General features: G+C 43.8%; 1 protein-coding gene across 3 annotated transcripts in view; it reads left to right on the top strand.

Moving 5' to 3' along the window:
* Positions 1 to 344: 344 nt before the first annotated feature.
* LOC133109817 (segment polarity protein dishevelled homolog DVL-1-like) overlaps positions 345 to 14461 on the top strand; it is a 50622-nt gene continuing 36505 nt past the window's right edge. For all 3 annotated transcript variants that reach the window (XM_061219460.1, XM_061219461.1, XM_061219462.1), the window contains exon 1: positions 345 to 818. In XM_061219460.1, the coding sequence (XP_061075444.1) occupies positions 649 to 818 (170 nt within the window). In that variant the 5' untranslated portion in view covers positions 345 to 648. The remainder of the gene's footprint in view (positions 819 to 14461) is intronic.

The raw sequence follows: 14461 nt of genomic DNA, 5'->3' as shown, positions 1-14461 counted from the left end.
ATTATTTGTGCGACACTGCAGGTCATAACATGGAATAATTCTGCAAGAGTGTGCGTGTTACTCTTAAGGTCTGATACTGTCCCCAGCATTTTTTAATCTATATTTTGAATCATTCGGTCACCAAACAAATGATATACATCTGACTCATTTGGGGCGGTTGCTTGTTTAGAATTAACAGGTAGATGGTAGAACGAAACGGAGTAACGATGTAATCATTTAAATAGGCCACAAGGTGGCAGCACCCGTGAGGGAAATCGCTGGAAAGCTAGGCTAGTGATATTCCAAGCTCTATTTTGCAAGGATGTGAATATTCCCTTCCTGTTTTAGCAAACGCTGCCAGACTCTACAGCTAGGAGCTAGCAACCGTAGTGTGAGACACATTGGAACTGCAATACAGACACCTAGGTCTCGATTATGTCTGTTTTGCTGCCTGTATTGTCAAAGAGAGGGCTATTTATTTTATAGTATGGTACATATCGTTGGATTTATTTATTGACAAAGGTAGCTAATATCTATTGTTATTTATTGCTAGTTACTTATCTAGGTAGCTAGCTATCATTAGCTGGCTGGCTAGCTATAGATTTTGTATTGCACCGCCACAGCCCTTTTTCCTTTCTCTACTTCAATGATTGTCCTATCCATATTCTCATGGCGGAGACTAAAATAATCTATCATATAGACGAGGAGGAGACTCCTTATTTAGTGAAATTGACAGTACCTCCTGAAAAAGTGACTTTGGCAGATTTTAAAAATGTCCTCAACAATCGCCCAGTCAACAGCTACAAATTCTTCTTTAAATCTATGGATCAAGATTTTGGGTAAGTAGCTGGTTGGCTAGGGAGCTAGCAATAGCTAAACGAATTCTTTCTCTGGATTGTCTTGTTATTCATGCGGCTCTGTGATGGTGTGTATTAAATAGCCATGTAGCTCTCCCTAGCGATAGGTAAGTATGTGAAATTCTGAATTAATGCTCTTCAATTCTTATTTTGTTCTCTTTATTTATTGCAATATTTGTTGAGAGTGACAGCCCAATGACTTGTGCCAACTTGATTAATCAATCGAATTGTCCATAGGTAGCTTGATTGGCACCTGTTTTGTCTAGCTAACTTGCATGCATGGTGCATTTCATAAGGTTAGTCCAGTGAGCTCTAAGGCGTTAGGTTATGTAGATAGGTAGCTAGGTAACTAGCTGCGAATATGTAGCTGACTGTTATTGTCACATTTGCATAGCATTAATATTAGTAAGCTAGCTAGCTAACATTAGCAATAGACTGTAGGCTACATGTAACGTTAGCTAGTTATTCGTCACAACTATCCCCTTGGCTTTATGCGTTTCAGTGTTGAATGACAGCGATCTGGCCACTTGTTTGCTTAGCTAGCAAGTTTAATATTAATATAGTCTAACGTTACCAAGGTTCCTCTCATGACACTGTCCCAAGTTTATCTTATAAATGATTATTACAAGGATGGTTATGAATTGTAGTTGTGACCAAGAAATGGGAGGAAATTAGCCCACCATTGACAGCCAAGATTGCCAACTAGAATGTTAGTCTAGTGCCTACAAGACACATAGTGAAGCTAACGACTAGCTAGCTAACGTGAACGTTAGCTTTCTAAATGTCAATAACAGATGTCAATATAGCTAGCTAGCTACGGCAAGTCACCACGAGTAGCTAGTTACCACATTGTAAAGCTTTCATTTAGGAGATAGATAGTATTCTAGCTAAGCTTGATAATGTTTTAAATTAACCTGTAGTATGTCTGTTAAGTTACTATTTAGCGAGTGGCAAGACTCCGCTAGCTCTCGGAGTAATATTTGTTACTAGTTGACCCTCCATCTGACCCTTAATTGGCTGATCTGTCCCATTTGTTTGTAATAGGGATGATTTAAGAATATATTGCCCGATTTCGTCCTTGAATGTGAACTAATAGCTAACGTGTACTGTGTATTAGGTAGCGACATGTACAATAATTCTTGATTAGTGACAGAAAATGTTACATTAGCTTGTTAGCCAGTGAAACGGTGTTTAATTTGTCAACATCTAAGCAAGCCAACTTGTTGTGTATCAAAAGTGTCATGTAGCCAAAGCGAACTAGGGTGTTTTAATTAAAGTAAATATGCACCCGATAGTTCTCCATTCATATTAGACTATCTAACTTTAGGGTTAACGTTTGATGATGAACGATTAATTATAGTTATAGTCAATAACTGTGAGTTATTTCGGTTTCTGATTTATTTGGCAAGTGACCAGGTACAAGGATAGCGGCTAGCTAGCATGGACATTCAGTTGACACAGTACTATTATTCTGACGGCAGCAGTAGGCCTCACGTCAGCTGGTAATATTGCAACCAGAGGTTTAAACATGGCTGCTTAGTAGAACAGCTGTACCTGTAGACTCGAGAGCCGTGGACTCGCGACCTGATTACAGCACATAAACGTCAGATTAATTCGCCGATGCCCTTTTGTGCAGCGAATAAAAACTTAATTCATGGAGTCTGGTCTGCTTGGGAGAGTCTGAACTGGGTTCTGTCCGAGACAATTTCCTCTGCCGTGTTCACTGCGGGCTTCTCGTTTCCACCATGTCAGTGAGAGTTAAACCTTTAGGCCGCTGACGCCTTGTGTGTTTTATTCCTTAAATTAACATAAACATGAGCTTCACGGCATTTTAAACTTCTTATTACAGGTTGTTTGATGAGAAAGTGTATTGGGTAAATCTGGGTTCATAGTGAAGATTAGTGGTTCTACGCCCTTTTCTTGAACTTGAATGGCATAGTGTAGTCTGACATGAGATGCATTCAGAAGATGTGTAGGTAACTTCTATAGTAGCATGCATCAGTGTATTTAGGTGTTGTAGATAAGCTTGATTCTCTCAGCACAATTGAAGTTGACATGTTGCAATGGTCTTGCAACACCGTATTCATTGGAAAGGTTGAGATCCGCTAGTTCAGATTTTGGACAGCATGATTTGCTTGGTTTTACCCCCTTCAAAGAATGCCAACTAATAATCAATTTTGTGTGATCTTTTGTTTTGTGTGTGGTGACTTGTCAGTTTGTTGTTGTATTTTGCGTGAGATAACTGTGTTTACACAACCTCTAGGTGACGGTATAGGTATATATATGCCTGTTACCTTTCATTCACGGCTATATTGTCACCTCCTCTGTTTTAAATGCGATCCAAGTTCAGAGGTCAGAGGTCAGCTTGTTTAGGGGGGCTATAGTGACCTATTAAGCAAACTCCAGGGGCTCAAGTCTCTTCTGCAGTGTCTGTGACTGTCCACATTATTAGCTTATAGGTACTCCTTCTGGCTTCTGCCTTGGATCCGGACGATAATATGTAACTAGCCATGCTATCCATCTGTAATCAGCATACATGTTCAAGGACATCTTTTGTTTTTGGATCCAGTGGGTCACATCTATCGAGAGACTGTGATGATGATTGAAACCCTGTAAACTGTAGAGAATTTCTCATACTGTGTGCCATAATTGAACAACTGAAAGTAAAATCTAACTGACTGCGCTGGTAAAGTGATGGAAGGCAGCTTGCTTGCTGTGGTGAGAATTACCGGATGGGTCAGCGCTCTGATGTAAAGACCAAAAGGTGACCGCTTTGTTTCGTTATGGGTGGCAGTTACCCCTCAGCCCTTACATGCCAGAGTTTAACTGAGGAGCTAATGCGTCCTGCCCATTGAAGCCCTTCTTTCCTGGGTGGTGTGAAGGCTAATGATGTAGCAGCCTGTGGGGTTTCTGGCTACTGTCTCCACTCCTGCCGACAAGACACTGAACAGTCCTGAATGAGATAAAACACTACAAGCTCTTAATTTTCAGCATTCAAATATCATGTGGAGAATGTACAGCTTAACTCTCACATCTTCTGTACTCAAATAGGCTCGTATATTAGTCTCACATAGAAGCGTGTGCATTTTTATTTGATATTCAGGCATATCGCCTTTAAAGCTTAGAGTAGGAAACATTGGCTATATGGAGCTTCAGTAGCTATGTGGTAATCATTAAGTTCAAGATTTATCATATTGCAGTCGTTTCACGGACGCAGATTAAGCTAGGTCCTGAACTGAATTGAGTTTTGGTGGAGAATCCAATCAAAATAGAATTTAGTCTGCGAATAGGCCTAATATGTGTCTGTGAAACTGGCCTATAGTGACCTAGCCTAATTTATGAACTCATGATTATTTATTGGACTGCTTATGGAATTGCTTGTGTCCTTTTTTCAGTTAGAATATGCAGAATAATTGTTTGTAAGTAGGAGATACAGTATATAGACAGGAGTTCACAGCCATAAATCTGAACAGTAGTAGGTTACTGTACTGTAGGTTGTGCTGTGCTGTAGGCTACGGACGTCCACAAGACTCTGTAGTCCAGCACAAAGGCCCTTTACCTGTGATGGATCTGTTAGAAAGCATAGCCACTTCACCTGTCAGTCTAAATTAAAGGTAGATGAATGAAGGACAGAGACAGCACAGCACTGAGGGTCCAGTAGCAGCAGCCTCTCCCCCCCCCCCCCTCCCTGCCTTGTGTCTCTTTGTTCCCTGGGGTGTGTAGGGGGGGTCTGTAGGGTTTCTTAACAGAAGCTTAAGGACTTGCAGAGCACCAGGGGAGTGGGAAAGATCAAAAGAGCCTCCGTCCCAGGGGGGGAGGGTGGCCGATCGAAGCCTGGGAGAGAGTCTTGGACATCAGGCCAGAACCCCCCATAAACACCCCCCCTCCCCTTCCATTATAACCCACTCATAACTACCATTACACACTTGCGCCTGTACAACAAACGCACACTTGCCTTTGCAAACTCTATCCCAGAACCCACTGTGTGCTGCCATGGCCTCCCCTGTGAAGCCTGTGTGTTAATCCAGTGAATGTGTTAATGTGAGCTGCAGGCGGGGGGGGGGGTAGCTCACAGAGACTAATGCGGTGACAAGCTGCCCCCAAAAACAGATGTCACTGTTCACAGTGCATAGTGGAGCTAAATAGATTTTTTTCTGGGCCAGAGATTTGAGACTGGAGGGGGAACAGCCTTATTAAAATACTGTAAAATAATCTGCCCTGAGCTACATGAGTCCTGCCAATACATTTTTTATTACGTCTTACATTTTGAATGAATTTTATGACTCCAACACATATTGTGACAGTGCATAATATGGTGACAGTTGGTTGGCGTTTCTTCACGTGTCTGAGGCTGCTCCGTGCGGTGGTGTGGGGCTGTGTGTGAGGCGTTTAACATGTGGGGCGATCGGGGAGAGTGGTGAGGTGAGGTGAGGTGTTTGAGGTGTGGGGTGATCTGGGAGAGTGGTGAGGTGTTTGACATGTGGGGTGATCAGGGAGAGTGGACTGGGAAGGTGAGGTGTTTGACATGTGGGGTGATCGGGGAGAGTGGTGAGGTGAGGTGTTTGAGGTGTGGGGTGATCTGGGAGAGTGGTGAGGTATTTGACATGTGGGGTGATTGGGGAGAGTGGTGAGGTGAGGTGTTTGAGGTGTGGGGTGATCAGGGAGAGTGGACTGGGAAGGTGAGGTGTTTGACATGTGGGGTGATCGGGGAGAGTGGTGAGGTGTTTGAGGTGTGGGGTGATCAGGGAGAGTGGTGAGGTGAGGCGTTTGACATGTGGGGTGATCGGGGAGAGTGGTGAGGTGAGGTGAGGTGTTTGAGGTGTGGGGTGATCTGGGAGAGTGGTGAGGTGTTTGACATGTGGGGTGATCAGGGAGAGTGGACTGGGAAGGTGAGGTGTTTGACATGTGGGGTGATCGGGGAGAGTGGTGAGGTGTTTGAGGTGTGGGGTGATCTGGGAGAGTGGTGAGGTGAGGTGAGGTGAGGTGTTTGAGGTGTGGGGTGATCAGGGAGAGTGGACTGGGAAGGTGAGGTGTTTGAGGTGTGGGGTGATCTGGGAGAGTGGTGAGGTGAGGCGTTTGACATGTGGGGTGATCGGGGAGAGTGGTGAGGTGAGGTGAGGTGTTTGAGGTGTGGGGTGATCAGGGAGAGTGGTGAGGTGAGGGGTTTGAGGTGTGTAAGGACCGTGTGGCTGCCGGTATGTGAGTATTCAGGCTCAGTTGCCTGAAGCGAGCGGGTGGTTTCTACCCTGACGGAGAAAAGATGGTGCAGTGTGGTCGCTGGTCTCCAACAGCACAGCATGCTCCACTCTCGCTGTGCCAGTCTGTCGAGATACATTTTTGTGCAGCATTTTTAGCTGTTTTTGATCTTTGTTTTCTCGTCTATGCCTGTGTGTGTTAATGATTCTGCTCGAATTAGTCTGTCTTCACCCCGGCCTGGTTCGTTAGTGCTCTAATTGATCTGAAGCCAGTCATATGCGTAGTGGCATTGATTCGGCTGTTTTACAGTTACAGTTGAAGCACTTTCCTTTCTTGGTTTTGTTTAAGCCGTGGTCTGTCCATCCGTAGAGGCTCTGTCTAAAGGGATGTCCAATCTCATCCTAAGAGGGTTGGTGTGGGTGCAGGTTTGTGTTGTCACCCAGCATTACGATGCCCAACTCAAATAATGAACCAATCATGGTTTTCGATCAAGACTTCGGTAAGAACTGGGCTGTGTCTGTAGGTGTGCTAGGAGCTGTCATGCCTACGTGTCTGTAGGTGTGCTAGGAGTTTTAATGCTTGTGTATGTCGGTCTGTAGGTGTGCTAGGAGCTGTATATATATTATATATTATATAATATATATATACATTTTCCACTGTCATTTTCATGAAGCTCATTTTATGGATACCATTGTCCATAGTGGCAAAAGGACCATTTGACCAGTTTGTAGGTGATGAGTTTGACGTGCTTCCCATACATTCAAAATCGAATGTCTTCTTTTCCTTAAAATAGGCATTGTTGAGTTCTGACTGTATTCCCAGCTCGAGATGAGCAGCAACCCGTCGAGTTGGAACGCGATTGCTATTGTTGAATGTCTGAGGTATGGCTTCTTGTCAGTTTTCAATTTAGTTTCAGCCAACCATACTGCCTCCGACGCATTATTAAATTTTACACACTCCCTCTGCCCAGTGTGTCCTGAGAGACAGCGCAAAGCAAAACAGCTCGACTGTCCTTCCAACACGCCTCGCCTCGGCACAGACGCTCGGAAATATGCGTTTGATACAATCAGAGCACAAGTCACTCATTTTGGACAAAGCAGTCAAGTCAAAGTGTTTAAAGCACATTTAGCAACAACAAAACCATGCATATTAAGTCACTACTGAACAACCTGTTCAAATTCTCAGTAATCAGCCATTTCACACTTTTAAGTGTTGCTACAGTAGTGAGGCCAATAATGACCTTCGCTGGCAAACGCATGCAGAGCACAATAGCCAATCACGACTCCTGGTTCTTTGTTGCTATACAGGGCTGGTAAAACAGCCGGGCCCCACTGAGAAGAGGTGTCTGTCATTGTCAATCACATTCTGGAGCCAGGTACTGATTGCTCAGCTTGTGAATGTCCCATAATGAGGTATACCTACCAAGTCATTTACAAGAACTTTCACTGGAATAACCTTGTAGCCTGTTGAGGTCCCTGTGCATTTAGCATGATTGCTGATCCAGGGAAGCAGATCTCATGCTGAGGCTGGCTGTAAATTAGCTGTGATTTGCCTTCTTAAGTAGGTAGGTACAATAGGGGTTTGCATGTTGTTTGTACAGGTGGATGCATAGAGTTTTTGTTGTAGGGATAAGCAATAATATTGAGGGGCAGGGGGGGGTCATTAATATCTGCTTAATATTTTCTTTTAAACATATTCTGATTCTGGAACCCCTCACTCAAATGCAACCAGAGGACCCTGTCATAAGTTAAAATGGTTATATTTAAAAATGGTTTAATATTTCCAAATATTTTCCCAAATCTATATAGCTTTGTCATTGCATATCAAGTCCAGCCCCTCTACCACGGACCCCCAGAGATATGCGGGCCCCCTGTTGAAAACCCTGGGTTTAAAACAAACTAATTAGCATTGCTAAATACGCACCCAAAAGAGGAGGCACATTCGATGCGCCTCTAATTCTGTAAGTTCAGTGATAATATCAAGATCAGAAAATGGCCTAATCATATCAATCTGATCCACATTTATTTATTTTGAATGGCTTTTTTTTCAGTGAAACTCAAAGCAAAGCCATACAGAGACTCTAGATTCATGCCCTCTGTAATAAGGTAAAACTTTAGTTAATAGCCTTAGGAATTTTGTCTTTTGGAGACCGGCATCTATAAGTGCTTCTTATGTAACCTACACCTCATTCGAAAACAAGGCTACTCGTGAAACTGCCAATGTGTAGTCTGTGTTTTCACAGTCGTGCAAGACAATTTTAAGACATTTGATTGATGATTTTAAGACTTTTTAAATTGGGTGATTGATGCGATTAAGTACTAGGGGGGGACTCAAAATGTATTTATTAACCCTTGAAGATGTTAGGTCACAAATATGAGATTTGAATGTTATGTAACTGAACGTGATGTAACGATCACTACTGGTGATTGATTGAAATCAGTTGAGTGCTAGAACACTGACTTTGCTAGACTATGAGCAGTGTATTTATCTGCACATAGGTCACCGGCGGTTGCAGAGCAGCATTGTAGTCGTGCGTCTTGTCCATTGTCAGTTGTTTAGACTGCCCCTTCCCTCGTGAGGTTCAGTAAGGCAGGGAACGGCATTCTGACCTGGCCATCCTGCAGCCAATGGAAATTAGTCTTAACCATGTGTTTGGCGCCTGCCAGGTCAGGCAGTAGTAAATATACCTGAATTTTCATACAAAGGTTTTTTGTCACGTGTAGCAAAATGATTGTATAGTATGTCCCAAGATGAGGGTTACATTGACTACACACTGTATGGCATGCGGAGTGACTGGAAATGTAAGACAACGTTTTAGCAAAATTATTTTGGAAAATGAAGTGCAGCATGTGTTTTTGAACAGTGAATTCAAGTGTGTGGGCACAAAAGAAAGCAAATAGAGAATTTGGGCTTGCTGATTAAGTACATTTGCTCCAGTGCAGCCATAATGATGTGTTTGATGGATTGGGGCTTTGAGGTCATGGCAGACCCTTAACCATAGTACCAATGCTTTAAGATATGAAACAACATGATCTGCTCGCCTCTGTTTAACCAAGGGGATTTGCCTAAGAGCCAGGGCAATTTGCATGAGGCGTTTGAGCGCATGTTAATTTAAACCATCAGTTACTCGAGTAGGAGGGTTATGTCGTGTCTGCTGAGCGTTTGTGGCAGACCTGGGTCAAATACTTAGTTGTTTTGGATTCAGACGCTTCTCTGTGCTTTACTGAGCGTGTTCCTGGAAGACTGGGAGACACTGATGTGGTGTGGTGATGGCTGGGGAAGAACAGGCCTTATTTAGTGGATGAGATTTGGGGAGAAGAGGGACGGCCGCTGCGCCCCACGCCTACAGTAACTGTTCTGGAGCTCTGTCCACACTCTGCAGAGATGGGGCTGAATTCTGTCAGGACGGGCCCCACGTCCACCGCTTCTGCAGTGTCTGACTCTGTGGCGATATGGCTCAGGCGGTAAGAGCAGTGGTCTGGCAGTCGGAGGGTTGCCGGTTCGATCCCGCCTTGGGTGTGTTGAAGTGTCTTTGAGCAAGACACGTAACCCCTAAATGCTCCTGATGAGCTGGTTGGTGCCTTGCATGGCAGCCGATTGCCATTGGTGTGTGAGCGTGTTTATGTGTGTATGAACGGGTGACGGAGAGGCATCAACTGTGCATTTTCATTTTCCTATGAAATATCGAAAAAATTTCCAATCCCTGCCTTCTAGTCTTCTTGGTTGGCCTAATTGCACCAGGCACGGTCAATCAAGCCCAAAAAAGTATTTGAATCCCAAACCGATGAAGTATTTGGGCATGAGTCACCCTTGGGTTTGTCAGAACGCGGGTTCAGCTAAGGCCAGTAGAGTGTGTGAGGTGAGAAACCGCAGGGAGTTGCACTGTGTGGAGACTATGGAGAGAGGAACGGTTGACTTCATATGCGCATCTTGGCACTTCCTGGCACTACGGCTCGGCTAAAGCGCTAGGTCCTTCCCTTCCCTCAGTGACGACTGGAAGGCAGCTCTTAGAACTACAGAACTAACACAGGCAGATTCGCAAACCAGCTAGCTCAGTAACATGGATACAGATAGATTTGATAAAAGTACATTAAAAAAACCAGTACGTACACATAATCTGTGGCTGGCTGAGCTGAACCCGCTGTCTTCCAGTCATCACCGAGGGAAGGAAAGTACCTGAGGCTAGGCTAAAGCGGAATAGGAGCTGGTAGTTGAGATCTTTGGCCTGGTCCTCCGTCTGGAGCCTAGGAGGCCGGTGGACTCCCTGAGCATGCTGGGAGTGAGGCTGTGGAGGCAGGCTGGACGGACAGGAGCGCTCGGCCCCGGAGGGGGTCCGGCGGGAATCTGGTGCGTTTCTTCGCCCGGCGATCCAGCCGGTCCCCGCCCACACGGCAAGGCGTGGGCGGGAGCATCTTGCGATGAGAAGCAAGTTTTCGTCTGCTCCAAGCAGGAACCGAGGGAACGGATTCACGCTGATGTCTATATGTGGATGAGGCTCCAGAGCCCTGGAGAGAGAATTACACACGCTTACAGACTGTGGGGAATATGGCAGAGAAAGGAGCTGTCAGTCATCTGACTCACTGGAATTTGTGAAGCGCTCCGTCCAGGGACTTTTATCATCACGAGCCGGACAATAGCAGGGCCACAGGTGGAGCTTTCAGTGGGTTTTTATGGCTGAACTAAACCTGCTTTTCTGTCTGCTGTAGTGCAGACTACACGGAGTCTGTTATCAGTACATGTGAATTTCACAGTGCTCCCCACTGTGAAGCAGCTCGCAAACAGTTTGTTTTAGTCAGCCTATTGTTTGTTGTATGTCTCTGACTTTTTTGTTCTTTTCTTATTTCTCAGCCTCATAATGGCTTCCTTGTCTTTCATTGCCACGACTCATATTGAAAAATGGAAATCACAGACTCCAATCAAAATCATTAAAGATCCCATGACACTCAGAAGGTGTGATTTGAGGGTGTCTGGGCTAAATTCCCAACCTGGCTCTTTGATCCTTCCACCAAAATTATCCCGATTCAACTGCCAATGCACTGTCTCTCCCTCTCCACCTTAGCTGGTGTGTGGTGCTCTTTCTGGCACAAAATGGCAGCCATGCATCACCCAAGTTGGTGCTACACATTGGTGGTTGAGGTGAGTTTCCCTTCATCACTGTAAAGCACTTTAAGTGTTTAAAAAGGCGCTATATGAATGTAATGATCTGTCTGTCTGATCCATTAGCAGCCCTGAGCTCTACTGCTACAGCTATGAACTGTACAGTTATGAGCAAAGTCAGTCATATTTGTATGCTAACATTACTGTATTTCTGTGGGAGTGTCATGTGATCGCCTGGATGGGTGGCCGTCCATAAACCAGTCTCTGCGTTCAAGGGTGGAGTTTGAGCGCCCGTTACCTTCTTGGTAACACAGGCTGGAGATTAAAACCAAACACGTCCAGTGACGTGTTTTAAGAAGTTTTGCCCCATATTTAGGAAACAGCTATACACACATACGCATACACATAATTGAAGCATTTAATCCAAATAAGGTCAACTGACACAAGCATGACAGTGCTCCTTTAAATGCAAGCAATAGTGACATTTATTATACTGGTCGCTGATGATTGGGCATTGGTCAGTTGGAGGCCATATTTATCATACCTGATGTGGCGTTTGTTTTTTAACCCATCAGCAAGGCAACCGTTTCGGTTGACTGAAAATCGGAAGTCAACTTTGAAGTCAATATCCACGCTGAACATTCAGTGCTAGTGTTTAGCAGCTAGCCTGCATACTTCACATCAAAGATGATTTTGTATTCCTGTTTATACATTTGGATTAACAGGAAATGTGTGTCTTTGATATATTAGCTTAGAGAACATGGAAAATTTCACAGGGTCCTTAAATGTTTATTTTTTGTATTTGTCTGTTTGTTAGTATTATAAAAGTGGGGATTTATTGTACGTATCACTGTGTTGTTGGGATTTGGATTCACATGGGCACTTGACTGGTTTATTTGGATGTGTGCCAAGTTTAAGCTACCTTCTGAAACCATTCCAGATATGTAAGAAGTACCTCATGCATGCATGTATGTTTCCTGCGTCTTGTGTACTCTGTAGTTTTCATCATAGTGGGTATTAGTACTACCCTATGCCTTCCATTGTCCATTGACAGTTGGCTGTAGGCAGATAAATAAAATATTTGTGTAATTTATGACAATTTAAAAACAAAAGTGTCGACAGAAGATTTTGGTTTGACCACAACTCCAGGGCCCTGTGAGCATGTGTGTTATGGAGTAGGTAGCTACATAGCGTAGCTAGCAACATGACCTTGCCATAAAGGCACACTGATTATCCGGTGTGGTGGACATGGAGAGGTCAGTGTAAGTTAGTAAAGTTATATGTTATAAGCTTTTACAACAGAAAGACAAGACTTCTGTATTTTCTAGTTCATGACTACATTTTTTGCAATATTGTCCACTGGAGTTAAGGTGTTGAAACGGGCGACCTGACAAAAGTATAACAGTAATTAGAAAGCAGAGCCAATGTCAAAAGCAGAAGCATACTTCATGAGTTACATTGAAAATCGTTTCTCAAGTGTAAGATTTCTCGAATATTGTCCCAGGTGTTAAGGTGCAAAATATCTTTGCCAAGCGTTGGTGTTTTCTCAGGTTACGGGAGGTTTTAAAATCAAGGGTCTGATGAGGTCAGTAGCACTGCGCATGTGGGCTCCAGCCATGGCTGGCAGTTACACAAAACACAGCGTGAACGGACAGAGCCTCACCGGGAGAGGGAGAGCTCCTGTCCGCCCGGGCAGCCCCTGCGGTTCTTCCTGTGGGCTGGGCGTCTGCCGTCTGCCGTGGACGCCTCAGTATTCCAGACAGCTCTGCTCTCGCTCCACAGTGGGGAAAAACTCAAACGCTTCTCAGAACGTGTGCGTTTGTTCGCCGCGACGCTTGCCTGTGGGAGGACGGATGAAATACTTTCTCTGTCTTTTGACGTTGAAAAGCAGGGGTTGATGCATGCTCATTCAGAAGGAGAGGGTGGTGGGAGGATTTCACCGTCTCTGGGGGATGTTGCAGTGTATGAGATGCACTTATGAATATGACTGAGCTTCCCACATTCCGAGGAAGAGGACAAATACGCAATAGTAATTGCTAACTTGTCAGCTAATTTATGTATTTTCCCTTGTCAAATGTTTCTTATTTTTGCTGATACATTTTTTATTTTGTTTGATATTTCATACAGTTCTGTCTTATTTGATTGCCTATTTTCCTCATTAGTATTCCTTTACTATACCAGTCTCCAGTGAAGTGGTTCTATAGCTATATTAGCAGTGCACTTCTGAGATCCGGAAACTGCGTTTGAGAGGTTTATATATGTATATGTGTACAGTGTAGTTCCATAATTCATAAAAGTGCTACTCCTGCTACTTTCTCAGTGATCTTTTGATTAATATTTCAGGTTGTTTAATATGCAGTAGATACTAAATGTATGATGTGTGTGAGATAATAAAAATTGCATTATTAGAATTCCCATCATAAGCTGTGTTTTCTATTTGGTTTGTGTGATAATCAGTAGTTTTCTGTCCCTGCCATTAAGTTCTTTGTGGTAAAATGTAAACTCTAGTGACTGAAGGGTCCAAATCTATCTGAACATCAACCTGCCTTTACAGTGTAAGAGCACTAGAATGTGATTAGAATGTTCCTAACTGAACATTCTAATGCTCCTAACTGAACATTCTAATGCTGATGTCACAATCACTACTGGTATTTGAATGTAGTGGAGTTCTAGAAAAAAAATAATTCCCAGAAAGCTACTCTTCAGAGGGTTAAAGCAGCATCTGTGTGAAGTGGCAGTGAAGGCTGACTAAAATAGCAGCCAAAAGCAGCTTTCATCTGCGTTCAGATGCTGGACAGGTCATTTGTAGCCCCTTGTGTACAAATTACCCTTATCTCTGGCTATTGTCCCCCTCTAAAGTGGACTAAACCAGGTTAGAAAGCTCTGGGGAAATCTCCAAACATGCATTCCTACATCATAAGCCATTTAGAATTGATTTTGCTTCAGATGGTGTCACAGGTGCTTACAAGAGATAATTGTTCCTGTGACAAATGTCTGCCCTCAGCTGGACTCAGCTTCACTGTCTTTTTGTGCTTTTTCACAAATATCTTGAAACATTTTTTACCTTCATTTCGTTGGCTGCGCATTGTAGACTGTTTTTAAAGTGTATGAGCAGAATTTACTGTCTCCTCCCTCTCTTTCCCCCTTTCCTTCCATTTCTGTTCTGATACTACAGCTCTTCATCCTGCATCCAGCTCTTCACACTGCTGTCCTCTGTCTCTCTTTCCCTCCTTCTCTCTCTCTCTGTAATAAAACATAATAAAACCGTAAAGCAAAAGTGAAGGCAGTAAAGAGTCCAGTATAAACATTTTTTGAAAATCATTCCAAATGAG

The sequence above is a fragment of the Conger conger genome, chromosome 14 (assembly GCF_963514075.1).
Source record: "Conger conger chromosome 14, fConCon1.1, whole genome shotgun sequence".
Lineage (NCBI taxonomy): Eukaryota > Metazoa > Chordata > Actinopteri > Anguilliformes > Congridae > Conger > Conger conger.
Note: the sequence above shows the minus strand (reverse complement) of the source record. Positions and strands in the feature narration are given on the sequence as shown.